Source organism: Hippocampus zosterae, chromosome 6 (assembly GCF_025434085.1).
Source record: "Hippocampus zosterae strain Florida chromosome 6, ASM2543408v3, whole genome shotgun sequence".
Lineage (NCBI taxonomy): Eukaryota > Metazoa > Chordata > Actinopteri > Syngnathiformes > Syngnathidae > Hippocampus > Hippocampus zosterae.
The window spans coordinates 2,426,094-2,442,130 of NC_067456.1; the positions used below are offsets into that span (position 1 = coordinate 2,426,094).

Sequence of the window (16,037 nt, forward strand, 5' to 3'; positions counted from 1 at the left end):
AAGAAACAGATGGGGCATTTCTTGTCGATGTCAAGAAATTTGGTGAATTTCAACATTCAGTGGAAACGAAACAACGGTCGCTCGTCGTGACAACAGTTGATGACGTAGGGCGTGACGTAGACATATGTAAATGAGGGACAGCCCAGGGAGTGTTTGGCGGGAAAAGCAAAAAAAAAAAGAAAAAAGAAAAATGGCGATGGTGGAAGTTTGATGCAGATGCCTGACAGCGTCGTAAAATCAACGACAAGAAGACGAAACGAAAGCGGAGAGAGAAGGGAGCTGCGCGTCAGCATCCAATACGGTAACTTGTTTTTGTGATTCTTGTCGAACGAGACGTTCGTGTGTGTGTCGCTATTAAAAACAGCGCACACGCATTTAAGTGAATAGGTAAGGGTTAGTAAGTCAGTCAGTCAGTCAGTAACCCAAGTTCAGTTTAACTAATGTCGTGCGAAACGTTCGAGGGTCGAATTCGTTTTGACTTGTTTACATTTCAAATACGCAGATGTCTTCTCGTCACTGGAGGGTACAATGAAACAATTAAGCAGGTCACAAATCTTCTTGAAAAGGATAAGGAAGATGCGATGTAGTGACCGTAGTTGCTAACGGTAGTTCCGGGTTGTTGCTCTCATGTGACGTGACGTGTTTTGGGTGTCAGGGCGGTCGGCATGTTTGAGGACGTTTTTGAAGCCTCCTGCGTGGAGGAACCTCCCGTGCCTGCAAGTTGGGAGGAGAGCGAGGATGACGTCACGCCAGAGGATGATGACGGCAGGCCGCAGGTTGATGAAGGCAGGCCGGAGTCAAGCCTCAGCGTGGGCCAGTTTGTGCTGTGTCATTGGTCGGATGGCCTCTACTACCTGGGCAAGATTCTCCGGGTAACGTACACAAGCACATTCATCATCTGGCCAAATAGGTCTGTCATGTCCAGTGAGGCTGTCAAGCACAGACACGAGAAGTGACATTTTACATTTCGTTCACAAGCTACATGATATCAGACATTTGTGATGCGTGCTTGCGTGTCAACTCTGCTCTGATCGGTGCACAGCTCAGCCTGCCGAGACAGAGCTGCTTTGTCACCTTTGAGGACAACTCCAAGTTTTGGGTCCTATGGAAGGATATTCAGCATGGTGAGACGGGGGAAGGAGTGGAGTGGTGTTAGTAGATTTAATGGGAACTAAAGACGGGCAGAGTATCTAGTTGAAAAAAGATTGTCATCCCTCTGTAACTGTAACCGAGGATGTATGCGCTCATCTTGCAGCCGGTGTGCCGGGGGAGGAGGCTCGTTGCTCAGTGTGTCTGGAGACGGGGCCGAGCTCTGCAGCTCAAATGAACCAAATCCTCATTTGTGGAAAGTGTGGCATAGGTGAGAGTTATTGGATATAAATGTTGTGATCACATCACCTGTCTGTCCGTCTGTATGGGCCTCAGGTTTCCACCAGAAGTGTCACGGTCCTCCTGTAGAGGGCAGCAGTGAGATGAGTCCCTGGTTTTGTCGACGTTGTGTCTTCGCCCTGGCCGTCAGGGTACCCGCACTTGCGCACACATCCACATTATTATTATTATTATATGAGGAGGAATGATGTCACAGTCTTGGCTCTCTCTGTCTCCCTTTTAGAAAGGTGGCGCTCTGAAGAAGGGGCCCCAAGCCAAAGCTCTGTTAGCCATGAAGCAGGTTCTGTCCTACGATCTGGAGGCTCTCGATTGGGACTCTCAGCATCGGACCAATCAGCAGCAGTCTTACTGCTACTGTGGAGGTCCCGGAGAGTAAGACACTCGCATATTCGCACTTACACAAAGTTGTGTTTGTGGCTGGTGAGCTATGTTTATTTATTTATGATCATTTTTTTATTTACATTTTTTGTGCGTATGCATATAGGTGGTATCTGAAGATGCTTCAGTGTTTCCAGTGTCAGCAGTGGTTCCACGAGGCGTGCACCCAGTGTCTGCAGGAGAGCATGATGTTTGGAGACAGGTGAGCGCGCAAGTTGCCACGACCAAAAAGTGACGAAAAGCAAAACGTGTCTTGAAGAATGTCATTTGCTTCTTCTACAAGTGCTGAAAAGGGAGCAGGATTTTCTAAACAAAATGCATTTCAAGGCCGTGTTGACCTTGTGTCCACTCTCCCCCTCCCTCCTTCCAGGTTCTACTTGTTCATGTGTTGCATCTGCAACAAAGGATTGGAGCATGTGCGCCGTTTGTCTCTTCGCTGGGTCGACGTGGTCCACTTGGTTCTCTACAACCTGTCGCTGAGCAACAAGAAAAAGTACTTTGAACTGGACGAAATTCTGGCTTTTGTGAATGAGCACTGGGAACATTTGCAGCTTGGAAAGGTAACAAATGAAAGCGTCAGCTGACCACAGCGCCGTCTCACCCTAACAGTCTTCTCGCCCGTCGTCTGCTTGCATGTGTAGTTGTCAAACACTCCTCCGGCAGACAGGGGGCAGCACCTGCTCGACGCTCTCAACAAGTACAAGAGCAAGTAAGTGCCTGATGTGATAGGATTTTTTTTTTTTTAATGCTGGACCTAGATATTTCCTCTATTAAAACGTTTGAAAACATTCACTCATTCCTGACTCCTGAATCACTCCACTGGGTTCCAAATTTTTATCTATATTACATTTTTCTCATACAACAGATTTGCAATATTGCATTATTTATAAAGCGCATTTCATACACAAGGTAACTCAAAATCGAGAGAGAGAACAACAGCATTAATGGAATTCAGAAATCGTAGCCGTGTCAATAACTGTGAATGCAGAGACGTTGCTGAAATTCTGGATAGTTTTACCTGGAAAATGTACAAATATTTTAGAGAATTTGAAGAAAAATAATACGAATATGCAAAGTTCGACCTTTGCATATTCGTATGCGAATCTGGTCGTATAATTACGTGGACCAGATTCGCTGTCGAAATGGTCCACGTCACGCTTTTTTTCGTTGCTTCCCACCAGTTTTGAAAACTGTTTGGTGGGCGTTGATGCAAACCGCTGCCATCTACAGGCATTCGTTGGTCATTACAGTCACTCCGAAGCTGATGTCGTGATTTGCAACTTGCGGTCCTTCCATCATGACGAAAGCTCACAACACAACCCAAGCGCTTTTTGTCCATTTGTGTGATGTGTGTGTGTTGCTTTTTTCTGTATGGGCGCAGGTTCCTGTGCGGGAAAGAGATCAAAAAAAGGAAGTGCATCTTTCGTCTTCGGACTCGCGTTCCTCCCACGCCGCCCTCCAAACTTTTCCCCGAGCGTGCTCACGGCGAGGCGGGGCGGGGCTGTAAGAAGACCGTGGGCCACATCAGGTAACCACTTCGACTGTCTCCAACCAGAAATGTCACATTCAGCATCGCAACAGGTGCCCATTGTGACTGCGTGTGTGTGTGTGTGTGTGTGTAGTACTTTATCAGAGAGGAGGAAGAGGAAGTCCAAATGGTTGTTTGACGACGCCATCCCCAATGTGAGGACGCTTCGTTTCACCTGTACCAGTTTGTTCGTTGTTGAAACAAATAGTTTGTGTTTGCGTATGCAGAATGATCATCACCACATGGCCACCATCTTTGACTTCACCCTGGACGAACTACACAAGCTCAGGAGGTCTCACACACACACACACACACACACACACACACACCATACATTGGCGACGGCGTTGACGGCAATGTCGTGTTGCAGTCGGACGTCGTGTGTTGATCAGGACTCCAGCGACGTTTCCACGTCAGCTTCCGTGTCTACCAGCGGCTCCTTTCAACCAGCCAGGTAGGAGCCAAAAAAGGAGGCGGGGTCAATGTCAGCCAAAGACAATGCTTGTTGCGTACAGTTGGTGATGGATAACATCGGAATCTCAAATCCAAGTGAAGAGTTTGTTCAACAATTGTTCAAGTTCCGTTAAAGGCATTTTGACATTTTTTCGGACACACGCGATTTGCTACGTAAAACGATGTGGCCCCCGGGTCTCCAATCTGACACCACAGAGACCGAGTCACGGATTCGCAGCATAGCCTAGCTCAGCCTTTGACATGTGTCTTCAGACGAAAGGTGGGCAGCAGGAAGAGGAAGTTGCCCAGCTCCGCCTACAAGCATTGGACCATTCGTAGCGAAGCGGGGGAGGAGGAGCATCCCGGAAGTACCGAGGAAGGCCCGTATGCCGCCGACTCCTCCCACTTCCTATCACGGCCTTCCGACGCGTCCCGCCTGCACTCGTCAATCTCGTCGTACTTCGGCGCGTCGAACAGACTGATGGAGGGCGAGCGTTACCACGTGCTGGCGCGCCGCGTGACCGCCGATGGCGCCCTGCAGTACCTGCTGCAGTGGGAAGGCTCCGCACCTTACTAGAGGCGAGGTGCACACACGGCACCAACCCCCATTTCGGACACGCTAACCCGCAATGGGGTAAAATCGGCAACGATGGCCGGAGACGAATTTGCGTCCTTCCACGGGCTTCAAACACTTTCAATTGACCACATTTCACTTCATCGTAATGAAAAAAACATCTCGTATAGTCAAGAGACGTTTTGTAAAAAAAAAAAAAAAAAGTATATTCCTGAGCACTTGTTCTTTGGCACACATTTCCAACTAGTCTGCAAGCTTGCTTCAAGCTCTGTGTTCATTAGAAGTCGATTGCAAAAATGCTCAATCCAAGCCTGTTTGCTTCATGCTAACATATAATGTGAAATGCCTTAGGTGCGCTAACGGAAGTTAGCATCGATCTCGGCGTCGTCCTAAGGCGTGGCGGCTGATCATAAATACACACAATATTGAAGCATCACATTCACTGTATTATCTTTGTATTAGTCGTAGTCGTCTTCGCGCAGTGAGTTGAAGGAGCTATTGTACATTTTCATGAGAAGATAACATTTTAATGAGATATTTATGATTGTATTATTGCCTTATATCAGTTATGTACTGATCGCTTTCTTAGGAGCTGCGGTTGTTGTGCGGTGCTTTTGTAAATAAAAGTTTGAACGAAATTTATTTCGTGCCATTCAAACTTGGTCGGGCATTTCAATTTGTTTTAGAAGCCCCAAATTACTCCACCTGCCAGTTAAACTCACGCCAGAAAAATCATTAATCTACTTTGCATAAAGCTTCCCCCCCCCAAAAAAAAAAATCTTGAATGAAAATATGACTACTACTTGGCCGATTTTTTTTTTTCCTCCAGCGTGGGGTGTCGCGGGGGCGTAACACCCTCCTGCGATTGATTGAATATCAAGGATCCAGGTTCAAAAATGGGCGGTACAGCAGAGGTGCCAATGACGACGCCCACTTTGACGAACTTGTGTGAACTTTGTCCATGAACGCTCTGGCCGGCGGAGTCCCAGAATGCTTGACGTTCTCGGTCAAGCGATATTGGATAAAACTTTGTCAAATGTACTGTATGTGTAACATGTAACATACAGCACAGATGAAATTTCAACAAAGGCAAAGCGATACCATCCATCAGCCGGAATCGATCAAATGAAGTCATTTCAAGTGAATGATGATGATGTCACAGCAGTAGTGTGTGTGTTTGTGTGCGCTCGCACAGTGAGAGTAAGAGGAAATAATCTGCTAATGCTCTTAAGGTGTTTAGTTAGACCAGTCAGGTTAGCGCGACGGTTGACGTGTTCTTTTTCTTCTCTGACTTGATGACTGATTGACAGGTGTGTCATTTGTGTCGATGTGTGTCTCTGACTCCATGTGTATAGAGTAACTCACATATTGTCTTCTGTTTATTTGTGTGTTGGAACGTGTGTGTGTGTGTGTGTGTTTGTATGACTATTCTTGTGAGGACCTCTGTGATTATAAGACCTGCGTAGTGAGGACATTTTTGACAAGTGAGGACATTTAGGCCAGTCCTCACAAGTTTTTCATTCTGCGTGTGTGTGTGTGTGTGTGTGTGTCTGTGCGCGCGCGTGAGCACTGTATATTAGGTTATCGTTGCCATGGAGAAGCTGGTCAAACATCTCTCCCGATGTCAACATCTCGGCTGGATGAATGTAATTGGTGAGTTGATTGACTGACAGCTGCTTTGTTGACATTGGGATCTTGAATTTTAAAAAAAATGTTTGTTTTTTTTTGGGGTGCCATGAGCGACAATCAGTTGCAGGGTCAAACCGTGGTGTCTCCACATAGTCTGCTTGAAGTGAATTTATTTTTTTAAAAAAAAGAGAGTTTCAAATGCTGGCATCACACAAAAATCTGCACTTTTGAGGTTCTCAAAGGAACCTTTTTGTCATATTTCAGTGCCATCTGAGTCGCAATTTAAATGTGGCCAGGGAGATGATTTGAATGGTGAATATTTTTTGACACGAGACCAAGGGTAGGAAACTCCGCTCCTCAAGAAGCGCAGCCCTCCCTTTTTGGGGAAGTTTTTCCTCCTTGGTTTTGGGAAACGATTGAGCCGGACTTTCTGGATGACTTTGATGGTCCTCGAATGAAATCCAGCAGCCTGATTGACCAACCGGGAGTCAACAACATGAGCACGCTTTCACCCGGCACGCTGCGGTGAGCAATTTGATTTCCTGTCCTGAGAGCATTTTGTTGATATCGCAGAGCTGAAGAGCGCCTCCGTCCATTGGCTGTCGTGCGGTCAGAGGGCGGAGCCGGACACTTGGAGCAGGATGTTGTGCATCCTATCTGACGCTCGCCTGCTCCTGCTGGACGACCTGGAGGTGAAGTCGCCTCGCTTCGCTTTACTTCCTGCTGACCTTTTCACATTAAAAGTCTAACCTAACAACAGATTATAAATTCTGAAAGTCCTTTTTTTTTGTTTTTTTGTTGTTGTTTGTTTTTGGGTTTTGTCTTCCAGGTTCATCCTTTGCTGGTCTCAGAGAGGGCGGAGTCTTGTACCGTGTGGTTACTAAGGTACCGCCTCCCTGTGACCTCAGCACCTTCACACTCCACCCACAAAGGTGAAGCATACACACTCGCACTGGCACAGGCACAGGCACACACACACACACACACACACACACGCGCACACAATGGACGAGCACTTTGAAGAAGATGCCTCCGGTAAGAAGGACTTTGATTGTTTGTGCGTGTTGGGGCGGAAAGGACTTTCGGCCTGATTTGGGGGAGATTACAATCTTAATCTTGTGTCATAAATTCAGGTCATAATCTGCGCTCGCCCGTGTGAGCGAGATGAGCAAAGAAGAAAGTCGGGAAGAAAATATTCTTATCGTTCTTACGCTCGTTATATTTATCATATATATTTATACGCTTTGTCAAATTTACAAAGCATTCGATTTGATATTACCGGATCTCGCCATGCAAAAAAAGGGATTTAGAGGCGGCCAAGTGTACGTGTAGAAAGAGCAAAGTGCTTTTGTCCAAGTCCTGCTTACATTTTAGCACTCACTCGCTGGCGTCTTCCTTTCATTGAAGACGTGTGCGTTTGTCACTCATTGGCGACCAGTCCGTTGTTGGCCTGCAAGAGACTGGGGTCCAATCCAAGGTAACCTGGATTGGACCCCAGTCGCTCAGCATCACAGAGCAACCCTCTAATGAGGAAAACAGAGTGATCATAAATTTAAATCACCGATTATTATTTTTTTTCTTGGGGGGGAGGGTAATGCGCGTGACATTTCACTCTCCAAGTGTTGGTTTGCCTTTGAGGCTCACTGGAACGGTTAAGTGGCGCGCGCTCGCTGAGCCAACATGGCTGCTTTGTACCTTTTCCAGAGCATCCCGAGAGAAGGCCACGTCCCCTGAGCGTACTCAGTAGCAGCGCCTTGGACACGCCCACCGCCAAAGTGACGGTAGGAAGCTCGCCGGCGTGGTGGGAAGATGCTTCCCGGCCCGATGTCGTCGGGCGTCGGTGTGAGCGCTCTTCTGCTTTCCCGCTCAGGCTTTCCTGTCCACTAGGCTGAAGCGTTCCCTTCGCAGAAGTGGCTCCCATCCCAAAATCTTTCGCCAGAGCAGCGTCAACGCGTATGACGGCAGGTAACGGCAAACGGGAGCATACTTGAGAGCTGCGCCGAGGCAGGACCGGCAGTATACGTGCTCATGTCAAGCATTGCAGATCGTCCAGATATACGTTGAAGGTGCCCTATGTCCAAATGAAATAGATGGGCAGAGTTAAGCCCCCCCATCGCGGGTTCTGGGTTCGCAGTCCTGCTCGTTTGCCATTTCTAGGTTTCGTGTGCCGCTGCGGTAATTTCAACAAAGAATGGGAACGGGAAGAATTTTTAGTTCTTGCTAAAGAGCATTCATTCATTCATTCATCTTCCGAGCCGCTTGATCCTCACTAGGGTCGCGGGGGGTGCTGGAGCCTATCCCAGCTGTCTTCGGGCAGTAGGCGGGGGACACCCTGAATCAGGTGCCAGCCAATCGCACGGCGCACAGAAACGAACAACCATTCGCACTCACACTCACAACTAGGGACAATTCAGAGTGTTCAATCAGCCTGCCATGCATATTTTTGGAATGTGGGAGGAAACCGGAGCACCCGGAGAAAACCCACGCAGGCCCGGGGAGAACATGCAAACTCCACACAGGGAGGCCGGAGCTGGAATCGAACCCGGTACCTCTGCACTGTGAAGCCGACTTGCTAACCACTGGGCTACCGGGCCGCCCTGCTAAAGAGCATCAATGGCAAATCCTCTTCAATCCTGCTTTTTACACCTTCGGAGAGTGAAAGCTGTGAGTTCGTTTTGCACATCGTTGGGCACGATTTTTGATGTCCACGTGTTGAAAATGGCCGGTTGTCTTTCGTGATGCAATGTTAATGGTTGAACACACGAGCCGGTTTGGGCATCCGGTGAAAAGGGAGAATTTTGGAGATGCAAGGCTTTCGGCTTGACGCCGGCGCACACCAGAGGATGCAATCGCCGGTACCTTATGCAGTCCAGGTGGGTAGGGCATCGAATAGGTATTGTACATTTGTGTACTTTGAACATGGGAGGCGTGCAGAAGAAGAAGAAGAAGAAGAAGATGTCGTCACTGTGTGTCCTTGCGCAGCAGCTGCAGTCTTTCAAAGATGGAGGAGAGGAAGTAGGGCAGCATCCCTGATGGGAGGGGCCGCGGCTGGAGCATCCAGCATCAGTAGCTAGGAGACGCGCGCGCGCGGGCAAGGCGGGCGGACAGACACACATACACACACAGACAGACAGAGAGACTGGATCAGCAGGTTCGTCTTTCTTGGGCTACTTACTGTTTGCTTGAGACGAGCACGGATGTATAAGCCTCCTCCTCTTCAACCCACAGAATGCTTCGTGAGTCCTCGTCCTCTTTTGTCCTCTCGCTCGACACACCATCTGCAGTGCGTTCGCGTCGTTGCATCGAGCGCGCTGCTGCTGCTGCTGCGTTAGCATGCGGCTAGGCTAGCTCCGCTTTTCAGCGACGCGAAGGCGAAAGTCAACCTGCGCGCCGCTGCTGGCCGTGCCTCCAAAACCTTCATGACTGTGGGTGTGCGTGATAGCATGAACGCAATGCTGTCCCTGCCCCCCCCCCATCCCCCCCTGCCTTCCTCCTTTACAAATGCGACCTTTCGAAAGGCAGCCATTCAACTTAAGTTTTGTATTCCAGGGAAACTGCGACGGTCAACTCATTTTCTGACACCCCCCCGTAATGTTAATATTCGTTCGGATCAATGGCCTTCAAAGTACAATCTAATATTTATGGTCTGGCGTATTTACATCTCTTGGAATGTTTTACACATCATTTGAGACGCGTTTTGATGTTCTATTCCACGGCAACACAGCTTTAATTTAGCATAGTTAGCTGTAAATTGACTGTAAGTACGTCGTTCGCATGTTAGGCGTATCCGGGCGCTTTTACGCTAACGTAACGGTTGTTGGAATTGTTGGAATTGGCGTACACGGATTAAAAAAAAAAAAATCGGAATGGGGTCACGTCAACTTCCTGTCAATTCACATTTCATAGCGGCATGTTCACTTGTTCTCACGTCGAGCCCTTTAATAATAATGTGAGGGAAAGTATTTGCGTCAGCACTTTTTTTTTCACCAATCAGATAACGTAACTTTTGCCACTTGCAACGAGACCACAGTTCCCCAAAATGCCGAATTCGGTGGAGATCGACATTTTCACGTGGGGGGTGGTGAAAAACGTCCCTTTGGCTAGCGGACGTCATCGCACGCTCAATTGAAACGGCCTTGACAAATTTTCAGAGGGTATTTTTTAAAAGCTTCATTATTCTTATCACCTCAGTAAAATGCCAGTAAAACATGCCTCATTAAGTTTGTACGGGCCAAAATTTTGACAAGTTCTCCAAGCTGTCACGTCAAAATGCCGTTAGTATCCAACTGTGTCTGTCAGCTGCCTTTTTTTTTTTTTACGGAAGGCGACAGACACAGGGTGGGATAATCCGACCCCTTTTCAGTTGTTGCAAGAATACATTGTTTGTGCCACCAATAATGAAAACTATAATGGTCAACATATGAGCAAGTTCAAGTTAAAAATCATTATTGCAGGAATTACAGTCTGCACACCCCGCAACCCGGCGGACTTTTTTCTCCGTCACGTTATTCGCAGTCGGCGTGGGTAGTTGTGACGTCAACTTGCCGCTAGAGGGGGATATTTTCCCCAACATGGTCGCCCCATGAGATTGTTGGCGCTTGATGAATTATTCTCTTTATTAGTCTTCCACCAACGCAATATGAACCAGAATGCCGCGTTTTGGTCACTGGTGGCCCATATAACGTCTTGAAAAAAAAAAGAAGCAGTTCTTGAGGTTGTGTATTGTCACGTTTTCACCGTCAGACCCTTTGATGACGAATCGATTAATAGACACGCGGTTGCCGAATTGGGGTGGTTCAAGAACAAACGCGGGCTGTAGAAACGCGATTTTGACACGCTCGTCTTGTGTCCAGGCGTGTGATGCGTCGGCTGCACTGCGCTAGCCAGGAGTCAGTGTTAGGCGACGGGGGCGTGGCCTCTCTGGAGCTGAAAATGGACCAATCGGTGATCATCAAACCCGTCCACTCGTCGCTTCTGGGCCAGGACTACTGCTTTGAGGTCAGACGCGCGTCGGTCGGGCGGGCGGGCGCTCGGCCATGACTCCCAACATTCACCGTTTGCGACTTGTTGGCAGGTGACCACCTCCACGGGGACCAAGTGCTTCTCGTGTCGCTCGGCGGCCGAACGCGACAAGTGGATGGAGAACCTGCGGCGAGCCGTGCAGCCCAACAAAGACAACAGCCGACGCGTGGAGAACCTTCTGACCCTGTGGATCATCGAAGCCAAGGACCTGCCGGCCAAGAAGAGGTGACGCAAAATTATATCTGACTTGAAGCCGAAGACTTCCGCTACTTACCGCCGGCGACTTGCGCGCAGGTACTTCTGCGAACTTTGTCTGGACGACAGCCTGTACGCACGCACGTCCTGCAAGATGAAGACCGATAACATCTTTTGGGGGGAGCGTTTCGACTTCAGCAGTCTGCCGTGCGTCAGCGCCATGACGCTGCACATCTACAAAGACACGGACAGGAAACGCAAGAAGGACAAGAGCAGCTACGTGGGCCTGGTCAACATCCCCGTCGTCACGGTAACGGGCCGACAGCTGCTGGAGAAGTGGTACACGGTGAGCATGCCCAGCACCATCCGAGGTGAGTCCCGCGTCGGCCATTTTTTTTTTTTTTTTTGTTACGGGTATGCGCCGGAGCGCTCGCAGGCGGCGTCCGACATTTACGACTTTTGTCGCGCTCGCCCGCCGCGTTTCCGCCACGCAGGCAAGTCGAGCGTGCCGACGGTGCGGGTGAAGGCGCGCTACCAGAGCGTGGTGATCCTGCCCATGGAGCAGTACAAAGAGTTTGCCGAGTTCATCAGCGCCAACTACCTGCTGCTGTGCAACACGCTGGAATCTTCCATCGGCCTGCGAGCCAAAGAGGAAGTGGCGGCCGCCTTGGTTCACATCCTGCACAGCACCGGCAAGGCCAAGGTACGAAGCCCGCCGCCTGCCGCCACCCACGTCACTCACCGATTGACCCTCCTCATCCGCAGGACTTCCTGACGGACTTGATGATGTCGGAGGTGGACCGTTACCGTGACAACGATCAGCTGATCTTCCGAGAGAACACCCTGGCCACCAAAAGCATCGAGGAATACTTGAAGCTGATTGGACAAAAGTACCTGCAGGACGCGCTGGGTACGCCGCGCACGTAACGCCCCTGCGCCTGCGCCAGCGCCGGCACCGCACACAACATGTGTCGTGTGCGTGTGTTCAGGCGAGTTCATCAAAGCTCTGTACGAGTCCGACGAGAACTGCGAGGTGGACGCGTCGCGCTGCGCCAACTCGGACCTGGCGGAGCATCAGGCCAATCTCAGGATGTGCTGCGAACTGGCATTCTGCAAGATCCTCGACTCCTACAGGGTGTTTCCTCGTGAGCTGAAGGAGGTTTTCGCATCGTGGCGGCAGGAGTGCAGCAGTCGCGGCAGACCGGATATTAGCGAACGCCTGATCAGCGCGTCCCTCTTCCTGCGCTTCCTGTGCCCGGCGGTGATGTCGCCGTCGCTCTTTGACCTGACGCAAGGATACCCGGACGAGCGCACGGCTCGCACGCTGACTCTCATCGCCAAAGTCATCCAGACGCTGGCCAACTTTAGCAAGTGAGTCCGTTGGGTCCACCCCCCTGTTTGCCGCCGCCCCCCCCCGACCGCTCTCTCTCTTTTTGCAGGTTCGGCACCAAAGAAGAGTACATGCTCTTCATGAACGACTTTGTGGAGCGCCAGTGGAGCAGCATGCAGCGATTCCTGCAGGAGATCTCCAACCCCGACGGACTCAACCACACCGGCGCCGGCTTCGACGGATACGTCGACCTCGGCCGCGAGCTCTCCTGCCTGCACACTTTGCTCGCCGAGCTGGACCAGGTGAGCGAAAATTCCATACGCGCCGTCAGGTGGCGCGCAAGATGACCGAGTGGGCCACGCCCATCTTTCAACGTGTCTCTCAGTCGTGTCTGTGCAAGCTCAGTCCGCTTCCTCGGATCCTAAGAGACGTCTCGGCGGCTTTGGCCAACCCCGGGGGCGGGGCTTATCCCGGGAGAGCGTCGGCGTCCTCGCCCGAGCTGCAGCAGCAAGTGGCGTCTCCGCCGCCTCTGTCGCCGCCCCTCTCGCCTCCTCTGGCGGCCTGCAATCCCTCACTTGGCCAGCAGTGCGGCGTCGGACTGGACGGAGGGTCAGTCTCAACACCCGGGGTCACCGGAGGGGTCACCGCCTCACGAGAAGGTCGCACAGCTGGAGTACAAAGGCTCGGTTCTCACCGCAGATCATATGCCACACGTATTTTATTTTATTTTTTCATGCCGTGTGGAAAGTACCGTTGTTTTTTTATTTCGTTTTTTAAATCGGATGGTCTTCTCTCCTCGTTCGATGTAAATCGGACTACGCGCGGCAAATCACGTGACGTCATCGCTGGCAGACGTCTCCGTACAACGAGGAGATCCGTCTCATTTCTCCAAAATATTTCTACCTCCTCCCGCACCGCTCCTCTGTCGATATCAAACGATATTTTCCGTAAACATAAACAAAAGCCGTCAATCAAGCTGTCTGGAAACAACAACAAATTACCGATTTGTCGCAGGCTGGTGGACTTCACCAGGCTTCCGTCGCCCACGCCCGAAAACAAAGATTTGTTCTTCGTCACAAAAGGTTCCAGCCTTCAGCCGGCATCAGGTGACCTTTCAACTTCCGCCCGTGGTCTCCTCCCGAAGCCTCTGAACTTGGGCGTCTTCCCGCAGGTCCGCGAGGCTCCCCGGCCCCGAGTTCCTCCTACTCGGAGCCCAACGACGACGCGGCGTACGGGAGGGCGGGGCAGGAAATGAGTGCGGAAGGGCGGAGCCTGTCTCTGGTGGACCTACAGGACGCCTCCCCCGGCGAGGCTCTGGACGACGGCCAATGGCAGCGCAGGGCGGGGCTTCTGCCGCTGTCTTTCCAGAACCCCGTCTATCACATGTCGTCGCGACAGCCGCACAGGGCCGAGGCCACGCCCCCCGACGGCTCGGCCGCGTCGCAGGGCGGAGACGAGCGCAACTCGGCCGCCGCGCCCAAACCCGCCTTCCTCACCCAGATGCAAGTGGGCGTGGCCGGCGGGGGCGAGCGAGGAGAGCGTCTGTCGGCCATGTCCAGCAGCAGCAGCGGAGAAGAGCAGAACAGACGAGCGCTCTCGGAGAACATCACGAGTAAATTTTTTTTTCTTTCCTTTCCTTCGTCACGTCTGCATGATCATTTCGCAGGTGCGCGCATTCTACCGCCATCTTATGTGGGGCACCAATTTACACGTGTTCATGTTCACGTCCGTACGTCCGTGATGTCACCGATGATGAAAACTCACTCTTGGCCCAGGTGGCGCCGCCCCCCCTCGTCAGAACAGTTCAGGTCCTCAACGTCGCATCGACCAACCACCGCCGCCGCCGCCGCCCTCCTCGGCGCCCCCTCCGGGACCGCCGCGGGGCCGCACGCCACCCAGCATGCTCCCTCCGCGCCCCGCCTCGGGAAGCATGATGTCGTCCAGTCCCGATTGGCCGAGCAGCGGACACTCGCGACTGCGCCAGGCCTCGTCCTCATCCAAAGGAGACAGTCCCGAAAAACTGCGCACCGCCAACAAGGTCCGCTTGCATTACCGTGGGCGACCACCGTGGGGCCGGACGCTCGGTGGTGTGACACTTGCGTGCGTTTACCCAGGCGCCGTCTCCATGCGCGTTGGACCGGACGGCCGCCTGGCTACTCAACATGAACTCGGCCTCTTCTTACGCCGAGGCGGAAGACGATCGCCATGACGACGCCTTAATCGAGAAGGTAAACGGTAACCTCCCCGCCACCGCGCCCCCCGCCCCACCTTAACCTGAGGCCCGCGTCGTGTGTTTGTGCTTATGCAGTACCAGCAGGACATCGCGTTGCTGCAGGAGAAACTCCGCGTGGCGGCTCTGCGTCAGGAGGAGTGCGAGGCCCGGCTGGTGGTTCAGGATCAGCAGAACCAGCGTCTGCTGCAGGAATATCAGGTGGGTGCAACTCGTCGCGCCTTGGTCACACACACACGCACAACATGCATACACGACGTCGGCGGTTTTTAATGACGCCAGCAAATCAAAGCTTTTACGACGCGCCCGTTTATGTGCGTCAGGCTCGGCTGGAGGATACCGAAAGTCGACTGAGGAGGCTGCAGGATGACAAAGATCTCCAGATGAACAGCATCATCAGCAGGTGTGATCATCACCCCCCCGTGTGTGTGCGCGCAAGTGAGAATTAACGCTCTTTGACCCGAGCAGGTTAATGGCGGTCGAAGAGGAGCTGAAAAAAGACCATTCCGACATGCAGGCCGTGGTTGACTCCAAACAAAAGATCATTGAGGCACAGGTTTGTCCGTTCGGCCCAATTTATTACTTACCTAGAATTTAAATGACCATTTGAACACGTGTGTGTGTGTGTGTGTGTGTGTGCCTCAGGAAAAGAGGATAGCAAATCTGGACGCTACCAACAGTCGCCTGATGGCGGCGCTGTCTCAGCTGAAGGAGCGCTACGGCGTGACTTCGCAGAGGAACGGTCTGTCGCCTAGCAACACATCATCCCTGCAGATCACAGAAAATGGCGAGTTCCGCAATTCGGGTAATTGCTGAGGCTCGGGGCCCCCAGCGGCACCGTTAACTGCGAGTGGGAGGTTCCTTAGCAACACACACACACACACACTTTCCAGGATGAACTTGAACGTCTTGCCATTTCCTGTTTACATGCACGCCTTCCAACCGACGCTTTATTGAGGACGCGAGGGAATTTGAATGCAGCAGGAAAGGCATCAACACAGCCCCCCCCTAACCCCCACCCTCCATCACATCATTTCCGTGATCCAAACGTCTTATTTTGAAAAGGCAAAACGTTTTGTTTTGAAATTCTATGGAAACCACTTCTTTAATTCTAGCCGTCGACAACGGCGACCAATCACGAGGCTGAACGTAAAGCGACTGTCGTGGGAAAAATTTAGCAGACTTGTGTTTGTCTTTGTAAAGCTTTTCGTTGTGCAATTCTCCAACGTGAGACTCGAATAAAGTAATCCCGCATCAATCTGTGCTTTTTCCTTTCTCCCCCCCCACCCCAACCCCATCAGACAAAAAG

General features: G+C 51.4%; 3 protein-coding genes across 3 annotated transcripts in view; all 3 read left to right on the forward strand.

Annotated features, from left to right (window-relative positions):
• LOC127602058 (dynamin-1-like) overlaps nt 1-16,037 on the forward strand; it is a 36,084-nt gene that overhangs the window by 5,561 nt on the left and 14,486 nt on the right. The gene's annotated exons all lie outside the window — the stretch shown is intronic.
• On the forward strand, nt 149-4,962 carry phf19 (PHD finger protein 19). Its single transcript, XM_052067916.1, has 14 exons — nt 149-301; nt 656-872; nt 1,043-1,124; nt 1,256-1,360; nt 1,426-1,520; nt 1,613-1,761; nt 1,874-1,969; nt 2,138-2,327; nt 2,409-2,476; nt 3,149-3,295; nt 3,390-3,450; nt 3,523-3,587; nt 3,666-3,749; nt 4,022-4,962. Exons 2-14 carry the CDS (start codon nt 666-668, stop codon nt 4,323-4,325), a joined length of 1,653 nt encoding a protein of 550 aa, XP_051923876.1. The 5' UTR covers nt 149-301; nt 656-665; the 3' UTR covers nt 4,326-4,962.
• Nucleotides 5,589-15,986, forward strand: dab2ipa (DAB2 interacting protein a). Its single transcript, XM_052067885.1, has 22 exons — nt 5,589-5,632; nt 5,903-5,975; nt 6,525-6,643; nt 6,781-6,883; nt 7,656-7,732; nt 7,822-7,916; nt 10,805-10,949; nt 11,026-11,198; nt 11,268-11,539; nt 11,663-11,871; nt 11,934-12,078; nt 12,158-12,539; nt 12,608-12,800; nt 12,884-13,107; nt 13,513-13,604; nt 13,670-14,110; nt 14,274-14,536; nt 14,613-14,726; nt 14,807-14,929; nt 15,052-15,131; nt 15,197-15,284; nt 15,374-15,986. Exons 2-22 carry the CDS (start codon nt 5,915-5,917, stop codon nt 15,542-15,544), a joined length of 3,570 nt encoding a protein of 1,189 aa, XP_051923845.1. The 5' UTR covers nt 5,589-5,632; nt 5,903-5,914; the 3' UTR covers nt 15,545-15,986.

Coding starts and splice junctions, on each gene's coding strand:
- phf19 (XM_052067916.1), top strand. CDS start 666: ATGTTTGAGGACGTTTTTGAAGCCTCCTGCGTGGAGGAACCTCCCGTG. Junction 873..1,042: donor ACCTGGGCAAGATTCTCCGG/GTAACGTACACA, acceptor ATCGGTGCACAG/CTCAGCCTGCCGAGACAGAG. Junction 2,477..3,148: donor CTCAACAAGTACAAGAGCAA/GTAAGTGCCTGA, acceptor GTATGGGCGCAG/GTTCCTGTGCGGGAAAGAGA.
- dab2ipa (XM_052067885.1), top strand. CDS start 5,915: ATGGAGAAGCTGGTCAAACATCTCTCCCGATGTCAACATCTCGGCTGG. Junction 11,540..11,662: donor CATGCCCAGCACCATCCGAG/GTGAGTCCCGCG, acceptor TCCGCCACGCAG/GCAAGTCGAGCGTGCCGACG. Junction 12,079..12,157: donor GTACCTGCAGGACGCGCTGG/GTACGCCGCGCA, acceptor GCGTGTGTTCAG/GCGAGTTCATCAAAGCTCTG.